A 16038-nucleotide genomic window follows, 5' to 3' on the forward strand; every position below is an offset into this window, starting at 1 on the left:
TTATTACTGCCTCATTTCCAGGTTGCTGCTGTCACAACCAAATTAAGTAGTGCCCATGTCACAAACAAGTAAAACCATTCAAAACAGTTTTTTTTCTGCACTAGGTTAACTAAGGGTTAACAATAATAATAATAACCGCTTTTTTGCTGCGCATGTCAAAAAGAGATTTATAACTGCGACACTAACTAGAAATGAAACTTAGCCTTCTGTGCTGTACATAAATCATTATAACTGGTCAGAGAAAACAGGGAGTAACCCTGTGAGATAATACCCTAGTGAAGACCGCTAGATAATTGGCGATTCTAATTAAATTTATGACGTGGCGAAAAGCAATTGGCTATTATACAAATAAAACCCGTCTTCACTTCCGTGAAGAACGGGAGACCTCCACACACACGCCTGAAAAACCTCTGAACGTATGCGTGAGAGTAACTGACAAATTGATCACTTGTCAGTTTCCCCTGTCTCGACCCAATTCTTAGACGTAAATCAACGACTTGCCGGCCCGACCTTTCTCTCCATTTCTCTGCCCAACCGACGAACTCTTATGCAGACCGACATACGACCTACGAACCTTATGCTGTAACTAACCAAGTATCTCTGACCTCAGCTATTCACCACCTTAACGGCATGAGTAAATAATCTTGCTTTGCAACCGATAAGCGTCCGCCTAATTAATTCCACTCCAAGCGTCACAAATACCCGCCTGACGGCCTTCTAAGGCCCCGAACCCTTATCTGTCCGGGTGGCAGTCAGGGAGAGCTGCTGGCCGGCTGCCCTGGGTCCCGACATGGCGTCATGAACAGGATTAAGGGGAAATGTGATGGAGTGGGAATTAATTAAGAACTGCCCCTGGTGTAGTGGGGGGCGCCGCGTAGATAACGCAGATGAATTATGGGCCCACATCGCTTATCACCAAGTGAGCGGAGCGGAGACAGGGTGCGTCAGCGGCTACTTCTCGCTGAGAGGGGAGGAGGGAGTTGGAAGGGAGTGGACACGCTCCGAGTGGGACAAAGGGAAGATGATTAACGTAGTGTCACTCCTACTGCGTAAAAATGCAAACTTAAAAACCCAGTTAGCTACAGTCAGCAAAGCTGCTGCAGAGATGGCAGCGTGCCAAAACCCTCCATTGCCACCAAAAAATGGCACCGAGAAAAATATGAACTGCCCGGAGGACCTGGAAAAGAAGGGCGGAGCCACAGAAGAACAGGCAGGACTCCACCCAGCTACCCCGCCCCAGGAGATGACGTCGCTCCCAACGGCCCCACCTCCGTACCACAGGGAGGGGACAATGAGCGAGAATCCGATCCTCCCACCAGACACAGTAACAATTACAGCTGCCGCTGACCCTGTAACAATAACCAAGAAAATAACCAACCCAGAGGGTGCAACTACCACCACCACCCTTGACGTCATCGAAGCATGCATGGAGATTTATGGAGAAGAGGATACCATCAACCTTCACCTTCTCCTCAACCTGCTTGTTACTCAGCCAACAGAAAATCTTTTAAGTCAACTTCCACGACTGCAAGCCCTTGTGAAGTCAGTAGCTGCAAACCCAGCCGGCATATCAAGCCACCTTACTGCATATCCAGTCGAATACCAAGGGCCAAGACATTCCCAATTCAACTCACGAAAGGAATCAAGACTCTCACCCCAGAGGACACCGGAGGAAAGAGCCATGTTTGGGTTCCTCCTAAACTACTTCACGCTTACCAAGCAATGGCTACACGTCCTAGGAGATGCGGGACAACGACAACTGGCACATATACTAGGCTACCCACCTCGACCGATCCCGCCAACCAGTCCGGGCCCCGGAGACACCCACACCTAGCAGCGCATTCCTGATAACACTGCAGCCTGCCCCAACAAACAACTACTCGAAGGGGGCATCTATGAACTATTCCAACCACTACAACATTATGCTCGTAGATATACAAAAGACAATTTTATTGTTTTTAGTTTTCTTTGTTTGTTTGTCTGTTAGTTTGTTTTTGTCCCCTTACAGGCCCAGCGGTGACGAAGCGGCAATCTGTGACTGCCCGATCGCGAAAATCACCGAGCACCAACCTACAACACACCCGGGTCAACGCTACAATGGCCGCCTGCTCATATATCGCAAGAGGGTCATTGCTCTATTCCTGCTGTTACCAACAGGTTCCTCGGCAAACGCAGCTGACTTAGAAACCTCCAACTCGGTCCTGAACCTTCTGTCATTTTAGGCCAAAGACATAACTTCCGACTCATTTTATGGTTTTTCTTTTCCTGTTAATGATTTTGTACATACTTGTTTTGTTTTGTTTTGAAGCCTGTTCGAGACTTTACGCAGTGAAGCCAAGTCATAACGTTTTGAATAAAAAGCTCTGAATTATTGAGAGAGAACAGCATTGATAGTCTGAAGGTTTGAGGGATGTCGCAGAAAGGTCGGGTGTGGACAGAAGCATTGAGGGAATGTGAGGAAAGAGATGAGGGAGACGATGATGGAAGGGGGCAAGTAGTGAAGGTTCTAAAGGAACTTGTACATTCAAAGAAGAGGAAAAGGAACTATTTGGGCAGAGAGATAACAGTAAAAGAAATGAAGAAAGGCCGCTGATGACGGTACGGAAAATTGGTGTTTTCAGAGCTACGATTTAACTCAAGTATAATAAGCCACAATTATAAAAACCCTCTGTATAGGGGGCATTAATCTGATACCTCACTCTCAGTTACCTTAAAAAATCGAATTAGAGAAGATTACATAAAATCAAAAATAATAGTTTACTGCATTTAAGTTAATTCAAGTGTCGGCGTCTTTGATTATCTTGTGTTTACCATTAATCATAATAGCCATTATTATATTTGTGTGTTTTAGTTATTGGATTTTACAGTATCTCAAAATGAAGTTAACCACGCTTTCTGCTTTTGTATACACCCGCTTGCCAAACACTAACAATGATGATGAAAATGGTCTGTACATAAACATGATGTAACTTGCTGTGCCATGGGCAAGGGGGCATGTCACAACCAAATTAAGTAGTGCCCATGTCACAAACAAGTAAAACCATTCAAAATAGTTTTTTTTCTGCACTAGGTTAACTAAGGGTTAACAATAATGATAGTAACCGCTTTTTTGCTGCGCATGTCAAAAAGAGATTTATAACTGCGACGCTAACTAGAAATGAAACTTAACCTTCTGTGCTGTACATAAATCATTATTCATAGATTCATAGATTCATAGATGTTAGGGTCGGAAGGGACCTCAATAGATCATCGAGTCCGACTATAACTGGTCAGAGAAAACAGGGAGTAACCCTGTGAGATAATACCCTAGCGAAGACCGCTAGGTAATTGGTGATTCTAATTAAATTTATGACGTGGCGAAAAGCAATTGGCTATTATACAAATAAAACCCGTCTTCACTTCCGTGAAGAACGGGAGACCTCCGCACACACACCTGAAAAACCTCTGAACGTATGCGTGAGAGTAACTGACAAATTGATCATTTGTCAGTTTCCCCTGTCTCGACCCAATTCTCAGACGTAAATCAACGACTTGCCGGCCTGACCTTTCTCTCCATTTCTCTGCCTGACCGACGAACTCTTATGCAGACCGACATACGACCTACGAACCTTATGCTGTAACTAACCAAGTATCTCTGACCTCCGCTATTCACCACCTTAATGGCATGAGTAAATAATCTAGCTTTGCAACCGATAAGCGTCTGCCTAATTAATTCCACTCCAAGCGTCACAAATACCCGCCTGACGGCCTTCTAAGGCCCCGAACCCTTATCTGCCCGGGTGGGAGTCAGGGAGAGCTGCTGGCCAGCTGCCCTGGGTCCTGACAGCTGCATGCAAAGCAGGACTAAGTGTGTGTGCCTTTTTTTTCAGCAGCACAGCTTAGCTCCCTGGTGCTATGTTGTATACCTAAATTCTCCAACTGTGATTTCATAGAATCATAGAGAAGTAGGGCTGGGAGGGACCTCCAGAGGTCATCTAGTCCAGCCCCCTGCCCTGAGGCAAGATCATCCTTATCCAGACCTTCGTATCCAAATGCATAATTTAACTCTACATGAGACTACCTTCAACCCTGACACAGTACAGACCTAACACCCTAACCTGCCACAGGTAAAGCAGGGGAACCACAACAGCCTGGGCACTTTTACACATGCTCCAGGGGTAGTGTGGGGGGCACTTGAATTGGACTGGCTGCTCTAATTAAAGTGCCTGCAGCATCTCATGTATTGAGCCTCCCACACTTCAAAATGGTGGCCGGGGTGCTTTAACTAAAGCTTTTTTGATGAGCTTTAGTTAAAGTGCCCCCACTGCCATTTTGAGGCATGGGGGTGCTGAATACAAAAGATATGGAGGCTGCTGGAGTGCGCTAATTAGCATGCTCCAGCAGACTTGACAAATCGAGTGCGCTAATTATAGCACATCGGAGCAGCATCCCTACGTCTACAGGCACCCCCAATGTCCTGCTTCTTTGAAACATTGCCAATATATGCTCAAGAGATTCCGGGTGGAGGGCCACAACCCCGGCTGCAGAGGAAGGCAAAACCCCCAAACATCTGTACCTATTGGCACTGGCTTTATGAACCAGTTCTGATACCTTGATGGGAGAGGGCACAACTTTCCTGCATGAAACTGATCATGACACCTCTGTTCGATAATAGGAGAGTTTTATTGATATACAGTGATAGCAAATAAGACATGTGCGAGCAAAGTGCAAAAAGACTACACAGTCCTACTTATTTATCAGTCCTAGGGTTTCGCAAGGAGATGGTAAATCTGTCCAGTACATAAATGCCACGTCACAGTTCCTGCTTGAATTAGTCTCTCATGTTTCCTATAGAGAATGTTAGCAGCCTTGGAAGTTGGGGCCAATGTCAAATCGTTGCCCAGTGATCCTTCCTTTTGTATTCTTTCTCCTGATGACTTTTCATACCCAGTACTATTGCTTGGTTTCTCTGTCGCCATCATGCCATTCACATTCTGTCCTGTTAGAATAATCCTGATTTTCAAACACATCATGTGCACACATCTTAATTTGGTCATTTGTCGGTACCTTAATTTGGTCATTCCCTGTCTCCTAATTTGGTCATTCCCCCGAGACCGGGGATCCCAGGGGCCTTTTGCCAGGTTACAGCTGGTCATTTTGACCTGATGCTGATTCTGCATGGTCCTATCTTGTTTGGGGTCTCGAGGGAACATTGGTTGTTTTATTGCTTCATATTTCCAATTTCCTAGGATGTATGCGCCTGTCTGTATGCTAATCTTGGACCCTTGGATCACAGATGCTGAGAATGTGAATATCTTTGCTTTTTCCCCAGGACTGTTGCCACAAGTGGACTTTAAAAGCCAATTAACCCTTGCTGTTCCCTTGGACCATTGTTGCAATGATGGAATATTTACTCTTCCTACATTTACTTATGTTCCTATTCCTATATTTACTGATGCAATATTTACTCTTCCTACAAGCCAATTTCTAAAAGCAAATTCCTAAATATCATCCCCTAGCCATTGGTACCAATCTGGCCATGGAGTAAAATTCCCTCCTGACACCAGATATGGCAATTAGTTTGACTCTGAGTGGAGGGGCAAGATCCTCTGGCCAGAAATTTTTGGCTTTGCTCCCAGAAGGAGCATTGGCACACCCGAGTCAAAGCCCCTGTCTTGTCTGTAGCCAACACTGGAAGGCTATGAGGGAGGCTTAAAAACATCCTATCACATATAGCAAAAAGTGGGGGCAGTGGCAATCAGCAAAGCCCAGAAGTACAGGGAATACCCATGGTAGAACATAGGGATAGCTACGCCTAGATTATCTCTGACCAGTGACTGTCCAGCATCTTTTTGAATACCTCCAGTGATGAAGAGTCCACAAATCCCCTAGGCAGTGTGTTCCACTCCCTCTCTATTCTAACAGTGAATTTTTTTTCCAGATATCCAGTCTAAACTTATTTTGCTACAACTTCAAGCTATTGGTCTGCATTCTCCTCTCTGCAGCAAGAGAGAAAAAGTGTTTTCCTTCTTTATGGCAGCTGTTCAGATACAGTATAACCTCATAAATCTGGATCTCAAAAATCAGGAATTCTCAAAAATATGGCACTTTTTAAGCATCCCCTTCCGCTCTGCCGGATGCAGAAGGGAAAGCTTGCACATGGCGGCTACCGCCGCCATCCACCACCCCACACTGCTGCTCCGCATGCAGCCACTGCTCCAGGACCAGCCAGCTCTCCTCCCCACCCCGTGGACGTGGAGGGGGAAGCTTGCACATGGCGGCAGCCACCGCCATCTACCACCCCACTTTAAAAATTTTCAAATTTCCGGCAGGTGCGTGGTCTCGAGAATGCTGGATTTACGAGGTTATGTTGTATTTGAAGACTGTTATCATGTCTTCTTTTAAGCGCCTTTTCTGCAAGCTGAACATGCCTAACCCCTTCAGCCTCTTCTCATATGACTTGCTTTCCAAGCCCTTTATCATCTTTATTGCCCACTTCTGGACCTTGTGTTTTCTTACGTTATAAGCAGGTATAAGCAACAGATGGCTTCTGTAGAATTTTAGTAATTTCCCATGTGAATTCAAGGCTCTCATTAACATTCCAGTGAGGCTGTGTCTCAAAAAGATTGGACCGAATTACCTCTGAGTTCCCATTCACCCTCTCCAGAACAATTTTTGGATTTTCTATGTCTAGTTAAGCCTTCAGATTCATGAAATAATAAAAGCTACCTGGCGGCATTGTAAATCTTGGATTGGCTTTATCTATTTGTATGCTAAGATCAGAACCACTGTCTGGAATGATTTGTCCAGCTGTTAAGGAAGGAATGTTTCAGCTAGGAAATAGCAGATTGCAGGAGCCCTGGGTACCCTGGTAGGCACAACGTTACTTCAAAAATCTTTTGGAAGATGTGCGTCTCCCTTCTCTCCATACTTCTTCCAGGAACTTTTTTTCCTCTAAAAAAGGGTCTTGCAGCAACTTGGTTGCAGCTTGATGTTGCTTCTTCTCCTTTGGCCACCCTCAGAAAGCCTATTAATTAAGCTAATATCTGTCCTGTCTGTCAAGACTTAATGTAGTTCTCTCCATTCTCCTTGCTGTTCCCAGGAATCAGCTATTCCTGTCGATATGACCCCTAGGCATTGTAGGGCATGACTGAGTAATTGGAACAAGTAAAAATTCTATAAGTTAACCACTCTTCTCTCTTTATTGCCAGTCCACCTGGTAGAATGGATTTGACTGTAATAGATTTCCTAGATAACAATTTTATCCAGGAGGAAGTTTCAGCCTCTTTTCTGTGGAAAAGGCCATTGACTTATGTCCCCATCAGAATATAACCACATTACTGAAGGTGACAAGAGATTGTGCAGTCCACTGGAAAGGACCAAGGGCTGGTTCTCTGGTTTCTTTTCCCAGCTCTGTCACTGTCCTGTAGTGTGACCTCAGTCCATTCATAAGTTAATTTACCTTTTCTTAGTAGAAAATAAACCTTCTCTGTTGTGATGGCAGTTTCACTATACAGGTCTCATCACACTACAGGCAGATCATATGCACTTACAAAACAGTTTTATTACACACACATGGTATTTTGTAAGGGGGCTACATTCATCCCTAATAACTTTATATGTCATCTCTTAGAATAGTATTGCTGCTTGTTTATTTTTTTGTTGTTGTTCTTGCCATGCTCTGAAAGGATTATTTAGAGGTTCAGATTTACAGTGTGGTTCACTTTTTTCTGTTAATTTTAATTCTCCTTTCTAATGGACAGCCTTTCATTTTAAGGATTATTGCATTTGTGGCTGGGATGCTAACAGGAGTTTTGAGTTTATTTAGATTGGTACCCAGCAATTTTATAATTCCCTTTTTGTTGCCTAGGACTACTCCGTACTGTGATTTATGACTTAATTTGGCATCCATTGAGTTGCAGCTTGGCCTTATTTATCTGAAACAAGAAAAGTCTGATTTCTTTCTCTGTTACTTTTGCAGTGATGATTCTGGATAATAACAAGCAAACAGCGAAGACCAAGACTTTAGGAAATATTGTGGTAAAGTAAGCTAGACAAAACTTCAAATATGTCTTTCAAATAGCATAGAAATGTATGAGAAAAAATTGATATTCCTTAAAAAAATAGGGCCAGTTTTGGTTGGCTGGCTGGTATGCATGTATGCATGCATACGTACAGTGCACCGATAGAGATTTTGGAGCCAATACCAATAGCTGTTATTTAAGGAGGCATATTGGCCGATACCAATCCAATACAGCTGCCATCAGGTGGTAAGTCTGGTGTGGTGAAAGGGAAGGGGTGTGGGGGGGCAGATCAGTGTCCCTCACCGTGAGGGAGGGGGCAGGGGCAGGCGCTGCCCAGCCGGGGCGGTGTGGCGGGGTGGGACGAGACGGGACGGACGTGCGACTTGTGGGGTGGGGGCAGCTCCCACCACTGCTTGCACCCTGAGAAGGAGGAGCCAGGGCGGGGTGTGCCCCTGGATCTGCACAGTGCGGTGTGGGCTGCAGCTGGGTAGAGCCAGAGCCAGCGCTGCGTGGGGCTTTTCTTGCTGGGGGCTGGGCTCGGAGCAGGCTGGGAGGAGGCTGCAGCCATCTCAAATTTTGCTGCAGCTCTGCTTCCAGCTTTTCCCAGTGTTTGGGTGGAGGTGGGGCGTTCAGCCAGGGCTACGCCAGGCAGTAGAGTGGGGCTGAGAGTGGAGCTGCGGTGAAATTTGGAGTGGTTGCAGCCCCTCTGAGCACTATCAGAGCCCGCTCCAAGCCTAGTCCCTAGCAAGAAAAGCCTCACACAGTGCTGCCTGGGCTTCACCCTGCAGCTGCAGCCCACCCCACACTGCACACGTCTGGGGGCACATGCCCCCCTGCCCCTACCCTCCTGGAGTGTAAGCAGTGGCAGGAGCTGCTCCCACCCCATGAGCCATGCCTCCATCCTACGCTGTGCCCCCCCCCCACCTTTAGCTGGGCAATGCCTGCCCCCTTCCTCACCACAGGGGTGTTGATCTGCCCCCCCATGCCTCTTCCCTCCCCCCTCCCCTTCTGACTTACCAGCTGGAGGCAGCTCTCCATGCTGCCAGCTCTGGTCCGCGTGCAGCATGGGCATTTATTGGCCAAATTAGCGGCCCCATTGGGCCGATATCTGATATAGGCGATTTTCTTTATATGAGTACTGATCTGATATTGGACCGATATATTGGTGCATCTCTAATATATACATACGGTTTACCCTTTTGACATAGCATTCCTTTAAAAATTGAATCAGATAAAACTGTGTAAACCTAAGCACAGATACTAATGAACTGAACATAGGTGAATGATGAACTTACGCACATGTGGTTGTGAAGTTGGAAACAGATATGATACTAAGCAGAAATGTATTGATATTATGATCATCAGTCTCTTCATTTTATCCATCTCTCGAAGTATTGAGCCTCATGTTAAATAATGTTAAGATTACTCCTTCTTAAGATGAGATTTCAATTTAATTTCCTCAATGAAATTAAAACTGGGTTAGATACAAAATGTGAATGCTTGCCTGTTTGCTGCTTTTCCCAGATCAGCCTCTATTCTGTGGTAAAACTTTGAAGGATGAACACATTGAAGTTTAATATTTAGGGCTAGACTTGGCTGTGTCTTATGAAAAAAGGGCTTCCCTCTACCTCTTCAGCAAGTTCTCCTCACACCTAGACAAAAGTCGATACAAAAAACCTTCAGAATTGCCTCTTGTTGTTGGGAGAAGGCAAGGTATTCCAACAGTGCCTCAAAGACAGAAAGAGTAGGCCTAGCCATGTCTCGGTCTGCCATGCACTGGCCATCTCTTGAAGGGATGTAGAGCAGATTGTTAACACTCTTAAATAATGGTGATCTCTGAGAAACATTCTTCCTTTGCTCACTGGGAATAAGCCTAGCTTTACACTGTGCTAAATGATAGTAATATTTTAGCAGAGTCTTGCATGGTATAAAGTCAGGCTCACTTCTAGTGACAAATGGAGAATGGTTCCTAGAGATCACCAATATTCTGAGCTCATAGCTATTCTAAGTCCAGTCTGATTTCTGTTGTCACCAGAGATTGGATGAGGCTGGATTACTCTTTGTGATACTGATTAGGTGTAGTTTTTAGAATAACTATTCTGGCATTACAATTTTAAAGTTTTTAAGTCTCAGAAGTCAGAACTTTGATGAGAGGGCTGCAGTATGTTGTACCCCTACTGCTGCTCACCTCTTTCCCCATATCTTTTCTGACTTAGTTCTTGTCTCTACCTTAGTTCTTGGGTAAATAATTGCTAATGAAGAAGCTCATCTATGGTAACTGGTTTGTCAAATCTGGTTAATTACTGGCTTATACAATATACAAGTGTCTTCCTGATTAAAAACAATATACAGAGGTACATTTCATTTCCTTGTTTTTCATGATTGCTTTATCAAATACCCTTTTGTAATACTTGTGCTTTTGTAATACATGTGAACAAGGGGTTAAGGCAGAAGGAAGATCACTGCTGCCCCAGGGAAAGTAGACAGAACGAGGGTGCAGCAGAAAGAATGGAGTGAGACAAGTTAACATGTCTCTGAATTTCTTCTTTCGTGAGCTAAAATTTTTGGATGTGAGGGATAATTAACTGAGGATTTACATTAGAGTGAAAACAACAGTATTTATGATCTCTAGCTTCTATCAGCAGGAGAAGCTTGATGCAATGACAAATGATGTTTTGCTCACAGTAATCTAACCTTCCCATAATTAATATATTCTGGAGAATGTTCTCCTGGATGTTTCGGTGTGTTAACATTGTTATTAGCAGCATGACATTTTTTAAGCTGTTCTCATAAGGCACGTTAGCAAAGAACAATGAAATGAAAATTCTACTGCATTGGGAAACCCTGCCACTAAACTGTAAAAGGCTTAAGCTTTCTGTCTGTAGTTTTAGAGTAGTTTCATAGTTTTATAGTTGGTAGGGTTGGAAGGGACCTGAGCGGATCGTCAAGTCCGACCCCCTGCTGTGGCAGGAAAGAGTACTGCGGTCAAATGACCCCGGCCAGGTGTTCATTCAGCCTCCTTTTAAAGACCCCCAGGTTAGGAACCAGCACCACTTCCCTTGGAAGTTGGTTCCAGATCCTAGCCGCCCTGACTGTGAAGTAGCACCTCCTGATACCTAGCCTGAATCTACTCTCTGCCAGCTTGTGACCGTTATTTCTTGTCACTCCTGGTAGTGCTCGAGGGAACAGGGAATCCCCCAATGCCTTCTGGTCCCCCCTGACTAGTTTGCAAATGGCCACTAGATCCCCACTCAGCCATCTCTTGTGGAGGCTGAACAGGTTCAGGTCCCTTAGCCTCTCCTTGTAGGGCCTGCCCTGCTACCCCCTGATCATGCAAGTGGCCCTCCTTTGGACCCTCTTCATGCTGTCCACATCCCTCCTGAAGTGCGGTGCCCAGAACTGGATGTAGTACTCCAACTGTGGCCTGACCAGTGTCGCATAGAGGGGGAGGATCACCTCCTTGGCCCTGCTTGTGATGCATCTGTGGATGCATGACAAGGTATGGTTGGCCTTCCTGACCATGTCCCCACACTGTTGGCCCATGTTCATATTGGCCTCAACAGTGACTCCAAGATCCTTTTCTGCCTCTGCACTGACGAGAAGGGAGTTCCCCAGCCTGCAGGTATGCTGCTGGTTCTTCCTCCCTAGGTGCAGTACCTTTCACTTGTCAGTGTTGAAACCCATCCTATTCTTATCTGTCCACCCCTGTAACCTGTCCAGATCTGATTGCAGCCTATTCCTTCCTTCTAGTGTGCCCGCTTCCCCCCACATTTTAGTGTGGTCTGTGAATTTGAACAGGGTGCTTTTTACCCCCTCGTCCAAGTCGCTGATGAAGATGTTGAACAGTGCGGGCCCGAGGACCGAGCCCTGGGGAACCCCACTGCCCACATCCCTTCAGGGCAAATAAGACCCGTCCACCACCACTCTCTGGGTGCAGCCCTCCAGCCAGTTTGTGACCCATCTGACTGTGTAGGTATCGACACCACAGTCTCCTAGTTTTTTAATGAGAATGGGGTGAGAGACCATGTCAAAGGCCTTCCTAAAGTCCAGAAGGACTATATCCACCACAACACCTGCATCCAGGGATTTGGTGACCTGGTCATAGAAGGCCACCAAGTTGGTCTGACAGGACCTGCCTCTAATGAACCCATGTTGGTTGCCCCTAAGCATAGTCTCCCCTGCTGGCCCTTCGTGGACATGTGCCAGGATAATTTTCTCAAAAATTGAATAATTTTCTACTGGTACCTAGTCTCCTTAGCGAATGTCACCCCTAATACTTGCCCAGAAATCAAAGGAAGGAGACAAGGCAGCATGTGTTCAGTACATAGGAACAACATTGACTCCCAGCTAATCTCTCATTAGATTTTCTCATGTACCTCAGTGTTTGTGCTTCTAAGCTTTGTGTGGTAGCTCTGCCTAAAAACGATTTAGCTGCTTTTTATTCTTTCTGCTGACTATCTGGGAGAAATTCTGGCAAAGTTACAGAACCAGTACTTGGTAAAATTATTGACTGTGATATAGAGTCTGAGGTAGGTTTTAACATGTTTCTATCCTGTGTTGAGAAACAAGTAGGAGAAAGTGATAAGGGAATACTTTCTATTCCCCCATTTATGAGGGAATATGCTAAACAGTATCTGTTAAAGTTAAAACCTTTTTTATATAGTAGTTGGGATATCTTTCACTCAGGAGTATTAAAGGGAATGGTTAAGGAGTTCTCTTTACCATTAGCACTGATTTTTTTTAAATGCTTGGGAGTTTGGGAGCACTTCCAGTAGTTCCAGAGGACTAGAGGAAAAAACCTCATGTATCAACACTGAAAAATGATTAATGGGATGATTCAAGTCATTATATAGGTTAGTTATTATTGATCCTGGACAGAATCATGGAAAGGATGATATGGAACATAAGCAGTAAATATTTAAAGACTGTTACCATAATTAATGCTGATTTTCATGGCTTTGTACAAAATGGGTCTTACCAACTAAATTTGATAGCATTTTTTAATGAGATCACAAGTGTGACTGATATAATAACTGGCTTGACATAGTAGATATCTTTAAGCTCTCATGATATTTGGATTGCAAAATAGTGCTATAAAATAAATGGATTATTAAAAGTATTCATAAATGTGGAATTATTGTGCAATGTAAATGTCAGTACTATTCAACATATTTATCAAATGATCTGGAAGAGAATATAGAAAGATTACTAGTAACATTTGCTATTTTAAATGTTATGAAATTGATAGGGAATTAAACAATTGAGGGGAACAAGTTATTTGCACAGATTGATCTGGAATGAGCATTGGTAGGAGCATTGAAATATTTTTTAACACAGCCAAATATGTGGCTATGCATCTAGGAACAATAGATGTTGGTCATCTTTGTGAGATAGGGAACTATACCCTAGAACATAGTCCTTCTGAAAAGGACTTTTAGGTTTATGGTAGAAATCTGAATGCAAGCGCTCTCAATGAAAGGCTACAGATAAGTGGCTAAATGCAATTTCTGGATGTATATATCATGTATATCATGTATATATCATGTAGGAAAAAAAGAAGTAGCATTATCTCTGTATGTGGCATTAGTGCAACTGGTTCTGATGTCCACACTGCTAAAAAAATAAGAAGGAGAAAGAGAAGGAGAAACATATAAAAGAACTGAGTACTGGAAAACATGCCTTATACTGAGAGACTCAATCGCAATAGAGTTCATCCAAGATAGTGACTTGATCAAGGGTGACAAATGCCTGCAGGGAGAGGAGATTTCTAAGAGATGACTCTTTAATCTAACAGGAACAGTTTAACAAGGTTCAGTATTTAGAAACTGAAGCGAAACAAATTCAGATGAGAGATACAGCTTACATTTGTAAGAGTTATGGTAATTAACCACCTAGGGATCTTGCAGCTTTTTTATCACTTGACCTTTTTAGATAAAGACTGGCAGTCTTTCTATAAGGTATGTCATGATCTAACCAGAAGCTATAGGCTTCATGCCGGAATTGCTGGGTGAGATTCTTTTGTCTGTGGTGGAAAGTCAGACAAGATGTACCTAACGATACTTTCTAGCCTTAAAGTATGTGGACCTGTATGAATCAATTAAAAAAATGCTGAGTTTCCCAATTATAAGGGCTTTTTTTTTCTTTTATCTGCTTTTTTCCTTTATAGACAATGCTGTATAGGTAGGATTTTCAAAAGTTCTTGCTATTGGCCTAAGTCTACATTGAGACAGCAGTTAGGCTTACCTTGGCCAGCTCCAAGCATCACTGCACCTTGCTTGCTTTTGACTCTTTTAAAAATCTTTCTTTTGCCTTCTACCTGTTCCATGTCTTCTTCCTTCCCAGTATCTTTGTGCTTTGTCACTGCTCCTCCTTCCCTGATTGTGAGGTATCCTTCTTAGTCTTTAATCACTTAATACCTTATTCCCCTTCTGCTCTTTATCTTAACTTCCCTGTCTAGTCTTTGGATTTTTCCCATTTGCTTATGGGCATATCCTTTGCCTGAAAAAAGTCCTTGACTTTAGCTGTCTTTCCAGTTGTTACCTAGCTCTTATTTTGTATGTTGTAAAATACCATGTATATTCACAGCACTGTATAAATGCGGAATAATAATATAGCTGTTACTCAAGATCACTTCACTCCATTTACCATCCAACCTCTTTTAACAATGGCTTAGAGTTGCTTTGACTACCTGTAATGAACAGTCTCTAATTTGGGTATTGTCTATTATGAAAGAAAAGAATGCTATCTTAAAAAAATACTTATCGAAGTAGCATCTAGAATTGACTCAGCTTCCTTTGGTTCTATAGTTTCAGAAAAAAATCTGTTCTCCATGAATTATCTTATGAATACAGTATCAGTAATGATTTTGCTTCACCAGTAAGATTATTCCTTTTAAAAAAATATTCTTTTCCAAAATTACAGAATACTTATTTGAGCTGTTTGATTTAGTGATGAGCTGGGATGATTATGTGGATTGTCCTACATGAGGCCAGTATATCAAGTGAAGGACCTGTGCACAAGTTGTTGCTCAAAATAGCAAATATTGTGTTTTACAACAGTCTGAAAGAACAGATTGTTAGTGCACACAGGTGAAATTCATTTAATTAGTTTGACTTTTAATTTGTTTCTGGTATCATGTGAAGCACATAATCCCAGCCTCAATTTCCCCACATAATAATATGAGGATATTTTTCTACCTCTGTAAAATGTTTCCAGACCCATATATAACACACAGTAGGCATGTCTACATGAAACATTTACTGCAGAGCTGACTAATTAGCTCTGCAGTAAAGTTTCAGCATCTATACGTACATCCCTTTTAGGGCACAGTAAACTAATAAATGCTGCCATAGGTTAGTACTTGTAAACACGAGTACTATTCTACAGCAGCATTATTTAGTATGCCACAAGGCATTTGTAGATGGTGATGGAGCTGGTTGGGGCATGAGGTTGCTTCAGTGCAGGGGCTGCCTTCTGGGTAGCCCCACACTGAAGCACCTTGTGCCCCAACCAGCTCCTCTGCAACATGTTGAGCTAGGCCAGAGCAGAGTGCCCCATTTTACTAAGGCAAATGGAGGATGCTGTTAGCCACCAGCAAGCATGCCTTTGGTCAATGAGCAGTGACCGTATAGTGACTCCTCTTTCCATCTAAATGGAAAACAGAAAAGAAGGGGTGTGTCTACACAAGATGCATTAATGTGTATTAGCCTAGTTTACTGCACAGTATGGTGCATGTCTACACATGCATGCCCTTACTGCTAGGCAAAAATGGCCAAAAATGCAGGTATCAAATTTAGGCATGATTAGTTAATGCACATTAACACATGTATAGATGCAACCCAGCACTAACTTCAGTGTCGGGTCTGCCCAGCCACTAGAGGGCCATCCTGAGTCCAGCCCCAGGGCTCCTGGCTCACTGCCTCTCCTGCTTCAAGGCTGGGCTGTTTTCTGGAAGCCCCTAGCTGCAGGGTATAAAAGCCTGCAGACATTTTGTGCTTTGGGGCACATACACACGAGAGCCTGAGGGAGCCTGTTC

At 43.7% G+C, this 16038-nt stretch overlaps 1 protein-coding gene across 4 annotated transcripts in view; it reads left to right on the forward strand.

The window, feature by feature from the left end:
* Positions 1 to 16038, forward strand: part of ACSS3 (acyl-CoA synthetase short chain family member 3) — a 183464-nt gene that overhangs the window by 145290 nt on the left and 22136 nt on the right. For all 4 annotated transcript variants that reach the window (XM_059726128.1, XM_059726129.1, XM_059726130.1 and 1 more), the window contains one exon: positions 7961 to 8024. In XM_059726128.1, the coding sequence (XP_059582111.1) occupies positions 7961 to 8024 (64 nt within the window). The remainder of the gene's footprint in view (positions 1 to 7960; positions 8025 to 16038) is intronic.

Source organism: Alligator mississippiensis, chromosome 4 (assembly GCF_030867095.1).
Source record: "Alligator mississippiensis isolate rAllMis1 chromosome 4, rAllMis1, whole genome shotgun sequence".
Taxonomy (NCBI): domain Eukaryota; kingdom Metazoa; phylum Chordata; order Crocodylia; family Alligatoridae; genus Alligator; species Alligator mississippiensis.